General features: G+C 43.6%; 1 protein-coding gene across 2 annotated transcripts in view; it reads right to left on the minus strand.

The window, feature by feature from the left end:
- Window positions 1-1,293: 1,293 nt before the first annotated feature.
- The window catches only part of LOC113446521 (transmembrane protein 132C-like), a 135,028-nt gene continuing 116,144 nt past the window's right edge, over window positions 1,294-20,177 (minus strand). For both annotated transcript variants that reach the window (XM_087913471.1, XM_087913472.1), the window contains exons 6-9: window positions 9,647-9,852; window positions 8,094-8,367; window positions 7,776-7,967; window positions 1,294-5,306 (exon numbers count right to left, since the gene is read on the minus strand). In XM_087913471.1, the coding sequence (XP_087769597.1) occupies window positions 4,125-5,306; window positions 7,776-7,967; window positions 8,094-8,367; window positions 9,647-9,852 (1,854 nt within the window). In that variant the 3' untranslated portion in view covers window positions 1,294-4,124. The remainder of the gene's footprint in view (window positions 5,307-7,775; window positions 7,968-8,093; window positions 8,368-9,646; window positions 9,853-20,177) is intronic.

Genomic DNA, 20,177 nt, shown 5'->3' on the forward strand with positions numbered 1-20,177 from the left:
GTTAGGTAGCCAAAACTTCGGATTAGATCGTCCCGTGGTCAGACAAATTGTTCTACATGCAAAGGATTGATGAAAAGGAATGCCTTTGTCTCCAGATTGACAGTTTAAATGGGGGTATTTTGTTCATTTCATGGCAATGATTCTACTTATCGAAGACGGACTGCACAATGTTTCAAGACGCAACAGGAAAGTCACATAGAAACAACACAGAGGAACAATGGGAATCTGTCAATTGTCTGGGTCTCCAGCCAGAGGAGTGGGCTGGACTAGATGACTTCCAAGGTCCATTCCAGCTCTATACTATTTTACTCTGTTCTAACCTAACCAACCTGCCAAGAGACAATTGATCTCAACGAACGTATTCCTAACCATCAGCATGACATGTATAGGTAGTGCTTGATTTATGACCATAATTGAGCCCCAAACGCCTGTTGTTAAGTGAGTTTTGCCCCCTTTCTTGGCACTGTTGTTCAGTGAATCATTGCAGTTGATAAGTTAGTAACCCGGTTGTTAAGTGAATCCGGTGTCATCTCGTAAAGCATTCCTATGCTTCTTTTTGAGTTGCCATAATCAGGAGGGGTGGGAACCCTGAAGAAATAGTACAGCAATGAAAACCAGAAGTACATTCCATGCTTATCTTACAAAGATTGTAGCCTAGGCTACTGGATCTTCTGCCCATGAAAATCCTTCATTGGAGAGTGTGGTTGATGACACCCAGCTCGTGAAGGTGTTTCATTGGAGAATCTGATTTATGACACACCCAGGGGGAGGGGGGAAACAGGGTTACAGGTGACTGTAAGTTACGTATGTCAGAGTTGGCTTCATATAGGTCAATGCCAGCATGTTGCTCCTAATAAATCTTTTGGATTCTTCTGAAGCTTGGCTCAAGGCTCATGATTTAAATAGGGCAATCGCTGGAAACCTGACATCTCAATTGCCCCATTAACATTGCTTGTCAGAAGGTCACAAAAGGGGATCACACAACCTTGGGACGTAGCAACCATCATAAATACAAGTTCACGTCCAAGCATCTGAATTTTGATCTCATAATCTTGGGGACGCTACAAAGGTCGTAGCTGCGAAAAAACGGGTCCCCTGTCACATTTCTCAGTGCCGTTGCCGTTGAACGGTTACTAAATGAACTGTTGCAAGTTGGGGACTGCCTGTAATCGTTGATGAGCCCCCATCCATGTTTTTAATATGACCTTACCCACCATCTTAGGGGCTGCGTTTGTCCTGGGAGAGGAATATAGACTTGATTTTTTTACCCTTTATGGACCTCCTCCAAAGAAATTTACTTTTAACCAAGCCATGGAAACATTTTAATTACAACCGTGGACACGTAGAAATAAATATTACATTCATTCAGTTTACAGTGAATACCAGGCCAGTCTTGTTAAAATAACAATAATAATAAAAAAGAGGTCGGTCTACATTATGAGGTGGTCAACTTCCAGGGAGGCCATCCCAACGCAAGAAGAGAAGTAAAATAGAAGGTGTTTTTGGGTGGGAGAAAACCCAAACCCAAACAGGGCACAAATAAAATGCAATGAGGCATTTAAGTATCCCTAACAATGATTGACAGAGCGTGTTCCCATTTTGCAAGCAGGCTGGAAAGCTTCCAGAAGCTTCAATCACACAACAGGTTTAATCTTGGAGGGAGGCTGAAGGAACCGATCTTCTGACTTCATACAACATCGCCAGCTATAAATTAACACCCTTGGGATGACTTGATATTCTGGGCAACACCCAAGAGACAGCTAATCAAGGCTAACACCAAGGGAACGGCAGTCACATATATTTAACCAGATCTCCTTCGTTGGGTTGTGCGAATCCAGCCAACCGGCCCATTGAACTAGGACTGACATTTGTTTTGAGGGAAGGAGAACCAAAATGAAAAGCTGGAGTGTCAGAGTTTCTGCTCAGTGGTGGTATGTTACCAGTTTGGCCCAGTTCGGCTGAACTGGAACTAAAAAAGGTCCCCAATAACAGCTGAGAGGAGAAAGAAGAGAAAAGCGCAGGATCAGCCTTCCAACCTACGCTTTTCTCTTCTTTTATCCTCTCAGCTGATTGGCACTGCAGGCCTCAGCTGGTGTGGGGGAAAGCTGCGTGTGCGCGCGATCACCAAAACGGTAGTGTTCCCGCTACTGTTTCTGCTCCACTTAGAATGAACTAATTTCTGCTCCACTTAGAAGGAACCAATATTTGAGGGGCTGCTACAGAGAGGAAGGGGCCAACCTGTTTTCCAAGGTACCTGAAGGCCAGACAGGGAATACTGAATGGATGGAAACTGATCCAGGAGAGATTCAACCTGGAAATAAGGAGGAATTTTCTGACGGTGAGAACAATCAACCAATGGAACAGAAGTTGCCTTCGGGAGTTGTGGGAGCTTCATCACTGGAGGCTTTCAAGAAGAGACTGGACTACCATCTATCAGAAATGGTGTAGGGTCTCCTGCTTGGGCGGGGGGTTGGATTAGATGACCTACCAAGTCCCTTCCAACACTGGACTGGCATCTGTCAGAAATGGTATAGAGTCTTCTGCTTGGGTGGGGGGTTGGACTTCTAGATGACCTACAAGGTCCTTTTCAACTCTATTAATCTGTTAATTTGGTCTCCTAGGCAGGAGAAGAGGACTTTCTGGTTTCCAGATCAACTTTGTCCTCTCAAACAGACCTTTGGGTCACCTTCAAAGTAGTGAAAAAAAACAAAACAACCTTCAAAGGTAGACCTTACACAACGCTCAATGTCAAGTGGTGCTGATTCACTACAAGGCTGAACCAACCAGGGTTGGCTGTTCTATCTACCTATTGGTGGTTAGGCTGAAGAAAGCAATGTTGTGATATCCGGACCCATGCCCTAACCCTTTTCTAATATGCATGGTGACGTCACACCCAGGTGCCAAGGGGGAATGATGCAGAGGTGTTGTTTATGTGGTTAGTTCAGGAGAAGCTCAAGGACTCCTCTGTGTCTAGAATTTCCTTGCCAAAGCGTTCTTCTCCAAGTGACAAGACCCTTTCAATGGATTATGTTAGCTTTGGACCAAAGGAAAGCTTTGGGATTGGAATACCTGTAAAATGGGCCTCATCTGCCCCAAATGACTTGAAGAAAGATTGTGTTGAGGAAAAGAAAGAGGGACGAGAAGGAGAGCCAAATTTTCATATGGGAACCTTCGATGATGATGATGATGATGAAGATGCAGCTGAATCCAAAAATGAGTCCGGTTTCATTCTCCTGTACAAGACGCCATCCCCATTTCTCTCCAGCTCAAAGAATGGGAAGTCAACCATGATAACGCCCTCAAGATCTCTTTAGATCTCAAGACTTTTCAAACCTTTGCAAGACAGCTAAAAAGTGTACAGCCTTTTTATCTCCACCATCCCCTCTGATTCCTCTCTAAAAAAAAAAAAGAATACTTTTGGTTACTTTGCACTTGATAATCTCTCCAAATCCAACCTTCTGATTTATAATGACATCCGGCCTTACCTATCCCCCAACTATTGCTTGGGGATTTCCATTTGACCTTAGAAACATTTGGCCTGAAGAGGATGGGACGTGGGAGAAATCACCTATCCTCGACATCCAAGAAACCTCTTCAGCTTCTTCTCGGAGCTGGAGAAGCTTCTTGGACGAGAAGCAAAATGTCTTCAAAATAAAACGAGAAAGTCCAGTAGCCACTTGAAAAAGCACCTTTGGGACAGTTGTGACCTAGATGAGTGAGAATCTCCATAGACATTAGCCAATATGCTTTAGCAAATAATAATAATGTAATGAGCTTTTATGAAAACATCCATGTAATATCATTGGCAACAATATGGAAATCATTAGCCGTTGTGTTATTACTTCCCAGTAGAGTGTACAGTCTGAGAACATCGGGATGATGTTCTATCCAAAGACTAACCAGGTCCAACTCTGATTTGTTTTCTGCAATCAGTCCAGCTGGATTAGACATTGCTACCTAGCTGGGTTTATCCAATAACGTATCTGCTGGCTTATCTAAATTGGTCCCATACATCATCTACTCAGCGCCCACTCCAGTTCATGCATATATCTGTTTATTCACATATTTCAATGCATCTGAAGGCATCAAGGTGTGGCTGTTAACTCTTAAAACCCAGAGTGATGCTACATTTTGTCTTTGAGTTTCTCCAGGTAGTTCCTGATCTGTTTCGATTCTCCCAGGTCCATATCTTGGCAAACCCATTTAATGTCATCTTCGTTGCAATTGAGGATGGAATTGACGGTGGGACAGCCGTCATCTGGAGGGATGGTGGTGAACGTGGTGAATTTGACCCGCTTCCGCTTGGAGGTGGGCGAATGCAAAGGGTGTTCCTGCTTCAGGTCCCTGATTTGCTTGTCCCGCAGTTGAATTTTTGGACTGCTTTGACTCGGGAGTTTTTTGGGTGTGCCAACGAGGAGTTGACTGCCCGCATCAAAGCCTACCCCTTGGTCTATGATTGTGGTGCACTCATCTGGTGGAGGTGAGACATCTGCTGGGTTGTCCAACAGCTCCATTTCATTCCCAAGCCACACCCAGTCATGAGAGTGGTTCATGGAGGCCTCCCTTTCCATGGGAAGCTGCTTGTGACGGTACTTCAATGTGAAGGTGGCACAGTTGATTAGGAAGACCAGAATGGCGAGGCAGAAGACTCCTAACAGGGCATACATCCCCGTCTCCAAGTCACTAAGAGCTCTAGGGGTCTCAACCAGGTCGCTGTCCTCCATGCCATTATTGCTTTGGGGGAGATCGATCTGAGCTGGGAAGTTGGTGAAGTCAATCGGAATGTTCTGGAGTAGACCTTCATCGGAGAGTTTATCTCCTTCAGGGATACTTTTGAAGACTTTGTTTTTGGTTGTAGACTTGGCTGTCACACTAGTCTTCCTTCCAGGGCCTTCTTCTCGTTCATCAGAAGAGCTTCTATAATATTGTCCTTCCTGGTCAAACACCTTCTGCCTCCGGTCACTGGCATGGTTTTCAATTTCCTCAGCACTGTAATCCCCAAGACCATGAGGGTTGGCATCGTTCTGGCCAAACTTGACTTTGATGTTTCCATTGCCAACGGCTAAGATACTCTTCCGCTTGGATTTCTGGCAAGATTCAGAGATCATCATATCTACTTTGACCAGCAGGCCTTCCCCTTCCCCTTCTGCTACTACCACTGGCCATTTGACAGTAGAGCTCTGATGAGCTGAAACAACCAATTCGTCAAGCGAGGAGGCAGAGAGAGAGAAATCTCTGGGATCATAGATATCCAGTGGGGTTACAGCACCATCGCTGAATTGGATCCAGGAGCTCACCATGGCCTCCTAGGAGAAAAGAAAAGGAAGTAGTTAAACAAGGTCAAACGCCTTCTGCCTTCTGAGATGTACGTTGAACATCTTGCTAGTTTTCTCAGAAAATGGACCGGTAAAAAAGAAAACACTTCGGATGAGTTAACCCTTTGAGACAGTCCAGACAAGAAGCAGAGTGATGAACCCCAGCTCTACCTTGGCAAAAAAGAACGAAATCGTAAACTACAACCACATGACAGAATCAAGAACGGATGAAGTTCTAGTACCACTTTACAAAGTCTTGGTAAGACCAACCTGCTGTAGCAGAAGACCTGTACCATTTGAGACAAGTGACTGTCCAGTCTTTTCTTAAAAACCTTAAGTGATGGAGCACTCAGAACTTCTGAAGGCAGCTTCCATTCCACTGGTTCAGTGGCCTCACTGTTAGGAAGTTTCTCCTTAATTCCAGGTTTTGGAATTATTGCCACTGGTTAATAATTAATAATTATTATTATATTTGAGTCCAGGCATGGGCTGCTGGGCATTCGCAGGGGTTCAGGAGAGGCCCTAGCTAAGATTCTGGGCAATTTAAAGAATCCCCAAATCCTACTCATGGCTGGCCCCGCTTACCCTGCCCCACCCCTCTCAGGAGTCCCCACGTGGCCCGTTTTAGATGCAGGTAAGTGCAGGGCACACAGGGAGCCTCGCGGAGGGCAAAAAACGGGCCTCTTGGAAGTTCAGGAGGGCCGGAAATGGGCCCGTTTCTGGTTTCCAGAGAACCTCCGGAGCCCAGGGAGGCCATTTTCACCCTCCCGGAGGTTCGAGAAAAACCTCTGGAGTCCGGGGAGGGCAAAAACGCCCCCCCCCCGCCATGGTGCAGGAGGCCGACTAGGCCACGCCCACCATGGCCACAACCACCCAGCAACCGGGCAGAGAACCCGTTGCTAAAATTTTTGAAGCCCACCCAGCCCTAGTTGAGTCCCAATTACTACTGGGGGTTCCAACTGCTTCCAAGGCCTCAGATCACGGCTAAAATAGATAGTTAGGAAGTCAAGGCCTTCCCAATCGATGTCTCCCAAGTTACTCTTTGCAACTCTTATTTTCTCAAGCTGTTATTCTGTTGTGGCTTTGAGGTTCATGGATCTGGTGAAAGCCTGGCCGAAAGTATTCAAGGAGACTGTTGTTTCCTGACACAAATCAGCTGTAATGGGACGAAGAAAAGAGAGTGCTTTTTACAGGGCTGGAATGCTTAATCAATAGGTCCGATCAATAAATCTGATACTTTTTTAAGCAATGCAGAAGGGAGCCGTTTAGCTTAATGGTCCTCAAGGATTATTCTACTTTCCAGGTAGGGAACAGCCAGAGGGGAGGTGGAAAAAAAAATCTCTTCTAAGAGGATGTGTCCCTTGACGCAAGCATCATTTAAACATGAGAGTGGTCTTTTCTTTTTCTTTGGAACAATTGGTACAAATGTTATTACTCATTTAGATTAAAAGGTTTTACAACTGCCTTGGGAAGAACATGTCTGGACCTCCATGGGGGTATTCGTGAAGAAGTAAGCTTTTAGACGGGGCCATAAAGTAAGAAGATGTAATGACTCTCCCCATTTCAGGAACAGTTTCATTTCTCCATTCCTCTATTTTGCACCGCATTTCTTTGATAATAAGGGCTCATGGCTTTAAAGATGAAACAATATGCCAAGATTCTAGAGGGCTCAACGTACGCCCAGAGGTGGTATTCAGCAGGTTCTGACCAGTTTTGGAGAACCAGTAGCAGAAATTTTGAGTTTGGAGAACCGGCCAATAGCACCTCTGACCGGCCCCACCCCCATCTATTCTCTGCCTCCCATTGAGTCCCAGCTGATCGGCTGGGTCTTCTTTGGTTGCCCTGCACAGGAGAACGGAGCTGGAAAGCAGGTTAATGGGGTGGGGATGGAATGAGGATTTTGCAGCCATGGCCACAGGACTGGTAGTAAAAAAAAATGTGAATTCCACCACTGGAAGAAAGAGAGGAACGAAAGGGGAAGGAAGAGAGAAAGGAAAGGAATGGAAGAGAGGAAGGAAAGGGGAAGAAAGAGAGGAACAAATAGGGAAAAAGAAAGGAAAGAAGGGAAGGAAGAGGAACAAAAGGGGAAGGTAGAGAGGAAAGAAGGGAAGGAAGAGGAACAAAAGGGGAAGGAAGAGAGGAAGGAAAGGAATGGAAGAGAGGAAGGAATAGGGAAGGGAGATAGGAACAAAAGGGGAAAGGAAGAGAGGAAGGAAAGGGGAAGAGAGGAAGAAAGGGAAGGAAGCAGAGGTGGTATTCAGCAGGTTCTGACCAGTTCTGGAGAACCGGTAGCGGAAATTTTGAGTAGTTCGGAGAACCGGCCAATGCCACCTCTGACTGGAGATTTTACAGTATCTTTCCCCTGCCACGCCCCTTCAAGCCATGCCCACAGAACCGGTAGTAAACAATTTTGAATCCCACCACTGCATATGACTCAGAAAAACCCAAAATACTCTCTACCTGTTTGGGAGTGTGGAGCAAGTCTTGAGCTATGGTGGTAGCCACGAAAGCTTGAGGACTAGCTATGCTGGGCTGAAGGACAAGGGACAACCCAGCTACGAGTTGGACTCCCATATCAGTGATGGTCACTTTGTCATCCAACACGGTCACGGTCTTCTCGGCCAAGATGGAGTCAGATAGTGGAGAAAGGACCTTTGGAAGTCAAAAGAGAGGTCCTCTTAAGAGCATATCAAAGTTACACTGTCCCTTTTTCTCAACTATCTTTATAGAATGGAATATCAAGGCAGGAATGTTCTCATACCAATGTGATAGACTGACCTGGACCATTGTCATGCCAACTTCTTGCCCAACCAGAACCTTGCCTCCTTGTAACTCCGCCACGTAAGGTTTCTCAAGCTTCATGAAGTCCGTCACCAAATCTGTTATGTCAATCTGCCAGTCGGAGCCCAACAAGTAGGACAGCTGCCCTGATGGGCTGGCATCTTCGGCCACAAACTGGGTGAGGACGCGCACCATGGCATGCTGGTACTGGAGGGTGCAGCCTCTTCCCTTATGGTCATCTACATCTTCATCATCACTGTCTCGCGTCAATCTGGAAAATTAGCATTTAGAGATTGTACTTCATGCTCAATGAGTTGAAGATGTACACCACACTTCAAAAATGCCATGGCTTCTTCTACAAAGAAGATGTAGAGGAATAGGCCATATGTTATCCTCTCCCCAATAATTATGTAAACTAAGGAGAGAGAGGGGGGAGGGAGGGAGGGAGGGAGGGAAGGAGAGGGAGAGGGAGAGGGAGAGGGAGAGAGAGAGGATAGATAGATAGATAGATAGATAGATAGATAGATAGATAGATAGATAGATAGATGATGGATGGATGAATGGATGGATAATAGATGATAGACAGGTAGGTGATAGATAGATAGATAGATAGATAGATAGATAGATAGATAGATAGATAGATAGATAGATAGATAGATAGATAGATAGATGGATGGATGGATGGATGGATGGATGGATGGATGGATGGATGGATGGATGGATGGATGGATGGATAGATAGATAGATAGATAGATAGATAGATAGATAGATAGATAGATAGATAGAGATAGGTGGGTGGGTGCGTGGATAATAGATGATATGTAGGTGATATAGATAGATAGATTGATTGATAGAAAGATGATAGATAGATAGATAGATAGATAGATAGATAGATAGATAGATGATAGATAGATAGATAGATAGATAGATAGATAGATAGATAGATATAAGTGGGTGGGTGGATGATAGATGATATGTAGGTGATATAGATAGATAGATTGATTGATAGAAAGATGATAGCTAGATGATAGATAGATAGATAGATAGATAGATAGATAGATAGATAGATAGATAGATAGATAATGGATGGATAATAGGGGATAGGTAGATGATAGCTACATAGCTAGATGGACAGATAGATATAGACAGACAGACGGAGAGACAGACAGATATACAGATAGATAGAGATATCAAGATAGATGATGGAGATAGGTAGGTAGACAGATGATAGATAGATGATAGAGATTTGATAGAGATAGAAAAGAGAAACATCTTTTCAGAAAATCCCATGACTGAATGGCAGCTTCATGCTGATATTCCCTGAATCCAATCCAACTCTAACCATTGCACCATGTCCTCTGGAATTTGGGAAAAACTGAGGTGGAATATTTTTCTTTCTAGGCCACCTTTATCCTAACTCATCCTCTCTGTCTACTGAAAGAGGGGAAAGAAGTAGGACTGAAAAAGGAAGCGCAACAGAGACAGAAAGACACGGAGCCCGTTGGACTTAGACCAAGGCCACAAATCTTGAGTCAATCCACAAAACTCACCTCTGGCTGGAAACAATGGGGACCCTCCAACCTTTGATCTGGTTCAGCTCCGTGTCGGACACGTCAATCTGAAGCGGCAGGCGTGGGACCCAAACCGTAAGCCGCAAGGGGGCACTAAGATACTGGTACGTGAAGTTCACTACGACATTCACCTTTCCTTTCATCTCTTTGCCGTTGACAAAAACATAGTCACATCGGTCAGACACCTAGGAGAAGTACAAAAACAGGAGGAGGTCAAGACGGAATCAGGGGACGTCACTGAGTGGGTGATTGCCATTGGATTGGCAGCCTTTGGAGGAGACGAATGTTGGCTTGACCCTAGGTAGCGTCGTAGGAAGAAATGTGAGCTGCAATGTAGGAGGCGTGGGAGGGTCAGAGAGTGAGCTGAGTCATTGAGACACACCCCACAGGGGATAAAAGTGGGTGTGTTTTCTCCGGAAACTTTGTACGGGACAAAGTTTGCTTCTCTTCCAGGTTTCGTTGTGACTGTTTTTTTGTGGTCTGCTTTGGAATCTTCAGTGAGTAGTTTTTCCTTGTTATCATTTCAGACTTGGCAGGCAGAGTGCGTTGGAATGCCAGGGACATTATCAGTATAACGGATTAACTCTGTAAAGACCGAGTCATCTTGCCTGCCTGTGTTTGTGTGAGTTTGGATTCTTTCATCTTTTTTGGAAAAAAGAAAGGTGAGACATAACATGACACAATGTGCATGATTGCAAAGTTTTCGGCAACATTTATGACACTTTTAAGAACTGCTTGGATGACAATGTTATCACAGAACCTCTTCGGAAACCACTTCTATCTCTCCCTCCCTTTCTCCCCCCCTCTATGTGTGTGCATGTGTGCATGTGTGCATGTGTGCATGTGTCATATATATATATATATATATATATATATATATATATATATATATATATATATATATATATATATGATATATATATCTCATCCACAGTATCTATCCATCCATCATCTACTGTATCCAGCTATCTATATCTATATCATTATCATTCTATTATCTTTCATCTACTTATCTATCAATCATCTATCAACTGCCTGTCTATCCTCCATCATCATCTATCTATCTATCTCTATCTGTCTTTATCTCTATCATCTCTCTGTTTAATGTATCTACTATCACGTTATTTTGTTTCTTTCAATTTTTATCTGTCATCAAGGATCTATTATGTCTGTCTGTCTGTCTGTCTGTCTGTCTGTCTGTCTGTATCTATCTATCTATCTATCTATCTATCTATCTATCTATCTATCTATCATCTATCATCTATCTATCATCCCTGTATCATCTCTCTGTATCTCTCTATCCTCTCTCTTTCCACCCATCTATCCATTATCTATCTCTACCAGCCAGCTTGTCCCCAGCCATGTTAACAGAAGAGGGAACTCAGTGGTCTGTAAAATCCAACACTGATTAAAGAAGCGATTACGGGTCTCTCTCTGAAATTGGCTATGCTAATGTATGCTTCTATTCTGGGGCAATATTTACATGGTAAATAATAAATCCAGTTCAAGGCTGGCAGTGAGAAGACGGGAGGCTGCCCTTAAGTTAAATGAAAAGAAAAATTCAGCAGCATAAAACCAACCATAAAGAAGAGATAATGGTCTGTCAAAGAAAGAATGATTTTTTGGGCTGGGTGTTCTATTCTTTGTACGGAAACGTCCTGGGGATTTGTAACGTCTAAAGGGAAAAGAAAAAATAGTTGGGCTGCTTTGGGAAACAATAACAAGGGTGACTATTAATCACTGCTTGACGATGAAATAGGCTGATACATGATTCTTGGGAAGAACTTGATATGAATGAAGGCCAACATTCGCTAAAGAACTGGCAGTTGGATTTGGAGTCCTTCCCAAGGACCTGGGATAGGAAGATGTTTGCAAAGATGGTACCGGCAGTAAAAGGTGCCTTGCATAAAACTGCGAAACCTCTGGAGCATCCCTTGACAATCATTGGCATTGACAAAATCCCCATAAGTCAATTGCGAAAGGCAGCCTGACTTACATCTTGCAACAACATCTTTAACGCCATCAAATAACAACATCTGCACATGGGAGGGATTTGATAGGTGGACAGAAATGCCAAATCTAGCCTAAACATCTGGCTGATTGGGCAAGCAACCATGATAATAGAATTCCGGTGTCCCAAAGCTGCTTTTTCAAAGACAACTGGACTTTTTATTTTCCCTGAAAGACGTTTTGCTTCATATCCAAGAAGCTTCTTTGGTTGTGACTGAATGGTGGTGGAGGTTTATCTGTCCAAGTGGCCTCAACAACTCTCAGAAAGAGCACTAATGACCAGATGACTGCAAGGAATATAAATCCTTCCATCTTCCGCCACTCCCTCAGAACCGAAGAAGCTTCTTGGATGAGAAGTGAAACGTCTTCAAGGAAAAACAAAGTCCGGTTGTTTTTTGAGGGGGAAAAAAAAGCACGGTATTTGGGAATACCATGACCAGAATGACTGAGAATCTCCATAGACGTTTAGAATTCTGGAAAGTTGATTTTGGGCAAGTTTGTATAAATTGAGATGGAATCAACTTCTCTTACATTGCTAAACCAAGTTGACAGAAGGTATTAATCAAATATGAAGTGCAAGGAACAAAGGATTAAAATGGGCTGGTTCTTAACTATTCACCTTTTCTCATAATTTAGCACTCATTGGCAAGGTGGGAATAAGCCCCCAAAGGATGTTGTAAGTCTGATAATTCAGTTCCTTTTCACTGTAGCAACTAACACCTCCTAGTTCCCCTCACAAATACATGCTAGTAATTTCCGGCTCTAGGGGGGCGGTGTTCATTTCCGTTACAAAGCTGAAGAAGAGCCAGCACTGTCCGAAGACGTCTCTGAAGTCATGTGGCCGGCATGACTCGATGGCAAAGGTGCATGGAGGAACACTGTTCCCTTCCCACCAAAGTAGTCCCTATTTTGCTACTTGCATTTTTTACCTGCTTTCGAACTGCTAGGTTGGCAGAAGCCGGGACAAGTAACGGGAGCTCACTCTGTTATGCGGTGCTAGGGATTCAAACTGCTGAACTGCTGACCTTTCTGATCAACGAGCTCAGCGTCTTAGCCACTGAGCCACCGCGTCCCTAACACCTCCTAGTGATTCTGTGGTTTCTTCTCCAAACCCCCAAAACTTTAACCTTAAACTGTCTACTATTGACCTCACCCCTTTCCTAAGAGGTCTGTAAGGGGTGTGCATAAGCGCACCAACGTGCCTACCGTCCCTGTCCTGTTGTTTCTTTTTATTTTTCTTATATGCATCCATTTCATGTATTCATAACTATGTTTATACTTATACCTGTTATCTTATGATCACTTGACAAAATAAATAAAATAAATAGTATGTGTGCTTAATTAAACAATATCCCCTCTATAAATCTTCAGGTTGTAAGAATGCAATAAGAGATTTTACTTTTGGGGAAACAAGGGCAGAATCAGCCTTGGTCCATTAACTCATGAAAGCTCCCTGCTACCCTGGATATATGGAATAAAATATTGCTCCCAGACATCAGATCCAACATCTGTCGCTTCTCTAGCAATCAGCTTTCATCACAAGTAAAAGGGGCAGAATACAAATAAAGGTGGAATAAAGAAAATTAAGGTCAAAATAAGTCTTTTGTCGTGGCCAATTCACACTGTCAACTCGCCTTTCAGAAGATGGTGGTGTTTTGGGGCCCCGTGCCTTTGTAACCCAGTCAGAAAAAGGAGTGAGAACGAAAGTTCAAAGTAGTTAGAGATCTCACAAGATCACAGGAGATCTCATGGGGTTTGTGGAAGCATTGCAGGAAGTTGCCTGGAACTCACACCGGTCCTGCATTCTTGCCTGGAATCACGCAAGATCTCATGTGTTAACACCGACATTTGACAAGATTTTTGGGAACATGGAACATTTGGAAGAGGTTAAATAATCTGATAAGCATTGGGGATTATGGGATGTTTGCCTACTGGAAAATCTCATAAGAGTTGAGGATTATGGGACATTTACTCACGGAGAAATCTAATAAGAGTCAGGGATCACAGGATGTTTCCCTACTGGGAAATCTCATAATTGGTTGAAGATCATGGGACATTTGCCCATTGAAAAATCTCATAAGAATCAAGGGATATTTGATTGACTTCTAATACAATGGAAAGCAGGATGGATGTAGCTTGCTATGGATCTTCAACAGAAGCAGGAATTTCACCCGAAACCTCTACAGTCCTTTTTTTAAATTTTATTTATTTTCAAAATACATATAAAAATTTACATTTTAACAGTTCTGTATCAAGTGTTACTTATATTCTTAAATACAATATTTACAGTTCTTCTCCATATCAAACCTTGTTTCTCTTATCTAACATTTCCCAAATCTCATAGAACTCCGACTCTTCTTTCCCTTTCAGTTTTCTCGTCAGTCTGTCCATCTCAGCACAATCAAATATATTATTTATTATCATATTTTCTGAAGGTACATCATCTATTTTCCAGCTTTGGGCATAGGCAATTCTTGCCGCTGTTAATATATGTTGTACGATGTATTGGATATGTTTCTTTGGGTTTCCTTTAATCATCCCCGTCAAAAAAGCTTCTGGCTTAAATTAAATATCGTACCCTGTAATTTCTCTTACCCATTTTTTCCATTTTTAAACCTCTACAATCCTAGTCAACATTCAAAACATCTATGCGCATCAAGTCCTCGAACTTTCAAGTTTAGCAACTCCTGAACCTGGAGGTCAGGTGGAAACCTACCAAAGATATGCACATATTTTATCTCAGCATCGACGTTAGAGGAGATACTAAAAAGTGTGGAATGTTACTAACTTCCTCAGGTTTATTAGCAGTCTTTAGCCTTTAATGAGGCCTGCAGGAAAAAGAGAGAGAAAGAGAGATCTTTGTCCTTAAAATCCTAACATGGTCCTGATCCTTAGGATCCATGGTCCTAAGTTGATTTACCTAGATGTATCTGAGGGGTCCTTGGTGCTCTCTGGGCTTGATTGTTTTCTTGGAGACATTTCATTATCCAAACTAGATAACATTATCAATGCTAGAAGGGAGTGAGGTTTGCAAGAAGGAGGAGGAGGAGGAGGAGGAAGAGGGAGAGAAGGAAGAAGAAGAGAAAGAGGGGGAGGAGGAGGAGGAGGAGGAAAGTAGGATTGTAGGTGCTCTCTGAGCTTGGTGGTTTCTTGAAGACGTTTCCTGACCCAACTAGGAAATATCATCAGTGCTAGAAGGGAGTGGGTGTTGCAGAATTGAGGAGGGGTAGGAGGATAAGGGTCCTTGGGGCTCCTCAATCTTGGTTGTTTTCTTGGAAACATTTCATTAGCCAAAATGGATAACGTCCAGTGGTGGGATTCAACCGGTGTAACAACTGGTTTGGTAAGCACACACACATGCTGAGTTTGAAAAGAGCTCTAAAACTTACCTTCTACTGCAGCCCCGGGGAGTAAAACAGCGGAGAAGTGGAAATCCACTCTTCAAACAAAGGAAATATAGGACAGACTAGCACAGGGGTGGGTGGGCAGGGCCAACTCATCACTGGAACAACCGGTTCACCAGAACCGGTCCATACCGGCTGAATCCCACATCATCCGTGCTAGCTTAGTCCAGGACCTCACAGTCCTCCTCCTTCTTTTTGCAAACCTCTCTCTCCCTTCTAGCACTGATGGAGTTGCCTCGTTGGGTAATGAAACGTCTGTGAGAAAACCACCCAACTCAAGAGACCACCAAGGATGCCTCGTGCCCACCCTGAGCTACAGATATCCCCCTTTATTATATGTCACTTCTCCGTTGGCTTCCTTTGCTGCCAATCTTAGCACATGCTCGACTCACTTAATTTGAACAGACACCGAAATAAATAGAAGGAATTTGACTGCCAAAGCAAGGCTTATTTCAAATCTGAGCAATCTGTTCCGGAGAGGGAAGTAATTTGTTTCCTCCCTCAAGTTTTGCAAAATAAATAAATAAATAAATAATAGCTGGCTCCTTTCCCCAGTTTCCAGGAAGAGAAGAGATTCCCAAAGTCCAGAATGGAAGCCTCATTATTAACAGACGTCGAGAAAGCATCTTGGATGAATCATGCTGAGCCAGCAAAAAAAAAAAAAAAGAGAGAGAGAGAGCTATTCTTCATGTTTTAGTGCCATTTCTGGTCCACTTTTTAAAAGGTTAGACCTGTCCATGGGAGATTGAGCACTTTTATAACTGCAAGGAAGAGTGTAAATTCAGAATTCAGACAAGGCGAGTGCTGTTGATAATCCAAACCAGGAGAGAGAGAGAGGAAAAAAAATTGGCTAAATATCTTGGAACATCAGTTACACTTTTAAGCGTGTCACTTATATTGCCAAGAACCAACTTTTCAATGATATATATATGTTTTATGGACCAGACTTTGTTGGAAGTGTATACCAAGAGGTATAGCAAGGGAGGGTGTGTAAAATATTAAATCTCATTCTTCCAGATCTGCCTCGTGGCTTGTCTAGCCATAATTTTCAGGTTTCCTTTAATGTTTCTTGAAATTTCTGAGGAGAGCGAAGGATGGTGCCAATTTAGAACTAAGACGAAACTTCCTGATAGTGAGAACAATTAATCGTTGAAACGAACTTGCCTTCAGAAGGTTTGGTTGCCATCATTGGAGGCTTTTAAGAAGGGATTGGACAACCATTTGTCTGGAATGATCTAGGGTTACCTGCAGTGGTGCGATTCAATTGGTGTAGCAACCAGATATGTGAGCGCGCGCGCACAGCATTTAGAAAAGACCATTTTTAAAGCTATAATACTTACCGTCTGCTGCAGCCCCGGTGAGTAAAACAGCGGATGCATGGCAAACCGCTCTGCCGCGCAAATCAGCGGTGCTCAAAAACAAGGAAATAAAGCACAGGAAAAGGGCAGCGGCCAAATGATTACTGGAACTACTGAACTGGTCTGAACCGGTAGAATATATCACCCAGGGCTGGGATTCCAAAAGTTTGATCACCAGTTCAGTGGTGTGTGGCTTGGTGGGCATGCTTCGCGCACGTTTGCACACTTGGCATGCGCACATGCACCAAATGCTCACTTTGCACAGGCGCAGAGGCATCCCGACTTACCTCCTGCAAGCCTGCACTCTCCCAGTTGCTTCAGCAGCTGCCATACGGCACTCTTCTGTGCCGCACAAAGCAGCTGCACTTCAAAAGCAGAGGGTAAAGCAGAGAGCCCGGGCAGGCGGGCGGGCCCAACAGCAGAGCGGCGGAGAGAAGCGGTTCGGTCTCCGCTGCTCATCGGTGCTATCGGCTCGGCAGAACCAGGCTGAACCAGTCGAATACCACCACTGATCCCACCCCTGGTTACCTGCTTGAGCAGGGGATTCAACTAAAAGACCTCCGAGTCTCTTCCAACTCTGTTATTCCACGTTCTATAATTATCTGGGTACATTAACATAAGTTATGATAAATTGGGGTGCTTCATCCCTGAAGTTTTTAAAGAAGAGATTGGACAGCCATTTGTCTGTTATTCTGTCCTCTTCCCCATTTTTTTTTCAAGTCTATCCAGTCGATTTCTGGAAACGACAGTCTCGTTTGATTTCCTGTAGGATAATCATAGGATGAAATCTTCACAGAAAACATAGAATAATAGGGGTGGAAGAAACCTTGGAGATCTTCTAGTCCAGCCTTGTGCCCATTTTGAACATATGGTTGCCCAGTCTGCTCTTCAAAACCTCCAGGGACGGAGCATCCAGAACTTCTGGAGATAAGTTGTTCCGCTGATGAATTGTCCTGCACTGTCAGGAAATTTCTCCTGAACTCTCGATTGGATTCCCCTTGGATAATCTTCCCTTTGTTACTTCTTGTCCTGCCCTCATGTGCTTTGGAGAAGAAGCTGATACCCCCTTTTTTCTTGGTGGCAGCTCCTCGAGGACTGGAAGGCTGCTATCATGACACCCCTAGGCTTTCTAGGCCTGGAGACTAAAAGATATATGAAGGATAGCTGCAGGATTTGGGTATGGCTAGTCTATAAAGAAAAGAAAATTGGGGGTGACATGATAGCAGCGTTACAATATTTGAGGGCCTGCCCCAAAGAAGAGGGAGTCAAGCTCTTCTCCAAAGCACCTGAAGGCAGGACAAGAAGCAACGGATGGAAACTAATCCAGGAGAGAAGCAACCTGGAATTAAGGAGGAATTCCCTGACAGTGAGAACAATTAACCCGTGGAACGGATTGCCTACAGAAGTTGTAGGTGCTTCATCGTTGGAGGTTTTTAAGAAGAGGGTAGACAGTCATTTATCTGAAATAGTATAGGTTCTCCTGCTTGAGTAAGGTTGGACTAGAAGACCTCCAAGGTCCCTTCCAGTTCTCTTCTCTTCCATTCCATTCCATTCCATTCCATTCCATTCCATTCCATTCCATTCCATTCTATCTCTTATTCTATTCTATTCTATTCTATTCTATTCTATTCTATTCTATTCTATTCTATTCTATTCTATTCTATTCTATTCTATTCTATTCTATTCTACTCTACTCTACTCTACTCTACTCTACTCTACTCTACTCTAATCTAATCTAATCTCTATTCTATTCTACTCTACTCTACTCTACTCTACTCTACTCTACTCTACTCCACTCCACTCCACTCCACTCCACTCCACTCCACTCCACTCCACTCCACTCCACTCCACCCCACTCCATTAGACTAGGCATACCCAGTTCCTTCAATCATTCAGCACGTGGCTAAACCCCTAATCATCTTTGTTGCTCTTCTCTGTGCTCTTTCTAGGGTTCATTTTGTGGAAACATTTCTATTTATCGAAGATGGACTGCACAATATTTCAAGGCGCCACGGGAAAGTCACCTAAAAACAACTCAGAGGAACACTAAGGAACAAAGCAGAGCCCTTGCTTTGCTGCGAGAGTATTTCTAGGTTCAATTGACACAAGATTCAGGAGGTGTTTTTTTTTAACCTTTTGGTATCTGTAAGGTCAAGATTTTATGATCTAGTTCAGCAAGGTGGAGATGTAATCTTTGATAGACTAAGGACCGTACATGTGGTAGAGACATCGTGTCATCAGAAAGAAGTTCTGAGATTAGAGAAAGACAGATAAATCGGTAGCCATACAGTTTGGGGCTTTCTATTGAGGGGTGGCCTTCAAAAATTTTAGCAATGGGTTCTCTGCCTGGTTGCTGGGTGGGTGTGGTCATGGTGGGTGTGGTCTAGTTGTCCTCCTGCACCATGGCCCCTGCGAACCCCCAGCAGCCAGCCCTGTTTCTATTCATATTAGGAAGATCATGAAGGAAAATATATCTGTCAGTTCAAGTCGGTTTCAGAAATCTGTATCTTTAACTGAAAATCTGAATGGTTGGTCGACAAGGGCAGCCAGCCAAAAACTGAAATTGCCTTGAGCCAAAGGAAGTTTGATTGCATTATTAATATGGACACAATAAAAACCAGCAGGGATTCTTTAATAGCTGGAGCTACATATATTATCTCTATGGTTTACCTCAATACTTTTCAGAGATATTTCCAAGAAGCTCTAATTACATCCAATTTCAGGTTGGGCTCTCATCTGGAATACAAATAACCCAGCTATTTTATAACGTAACTCTTTAATTCACCTCAGGTATTCCTTACTGCTGAACTGAAGCTCAAATCTTTCTCCGGATCATCTTTGCATCTATATAAAACCAACAGCATCAACACATTCCCCCCAAAATGGGAACTCGGTATGCTGTCAGGAAAGTTTCTGGCTGTTTGCATATCAAGTGAAGAAGAAAAGGCAACACCAATAAGTAAACTTTGACCAGAAAGATGGGACAAGAATTAATAAACCATCTTGATCCAACAAGGTCATAATTGACCTTGGGGGTTAACAGCTAGAGGTTAGAGACTCAACTCCACACTATAAAAAAGATGTTGAGACTCTAGAAAGAGTGCAGAGAAGAGCAACCAGGATGATTAGGAGACTGGAGAATGAAACATACAATGAACAGTTGCAGGAACTAGGCCTGGCTAGTCTAGGGAAGAGAAGGACCAGGGGAGACAGGAGAGCAGTCTTCCAATATTTGAGGGGCTGCCATTAGAGGAGAAGGGGGTCAAGCTATTTTCCAAGGCACTCAAAGGTCAGACAAGGAATAATGGATGGAAACTGATCAAGGAGAGGTTCAACCTGGAAATAAGGAGGAATTTTCTGACAGTGAGAACAATCAACCCATGGAACAGAAGTTGCCTTTGGAAGTTGTGGGAATTTCATCACTGGAGGCTTTCAAGAAGAGACTGGACTGCCATCTGTCAGAAATGGTGTAGGGTCTCCTGCTTGGGGGGGGGGTTGGACTAGATGACCTACAAGGTCCCTTCATCATCATCTTCCTTTAACGACCCCATAATCTCTTGCAGAGTGGAGTCTGGGCAATCGAATGGAGCTAGTCGTGTGTTTATTGGCCAGATGCCCTTCCTGTTGCCAATGTGGAGTTTTATTCAGCAGATAGGTTGTGCCCAGAGAAAGAAATATCCGCCTCTACCTAGGATCGAACCCACAGCCTCCTGATTGTGAGGCGAGAGCTCCACTTCT

The sequence above is a fragment of the Pseudonaja textilis genome, chromosome 15 (genome assembly GCF_049901715.1).
Source record: "Pseudonaja textilis isolate UNSWEBS1 chromosome 15, rPseTex1.2, whole genome shotgun sequence".
NCBI classification, from domain to species: Eukaryota; Metazoa; Chordata; class Lepidosauria; order Squamata; family Elapidae; genus Pseudonaja; species Pseudonaja textilis.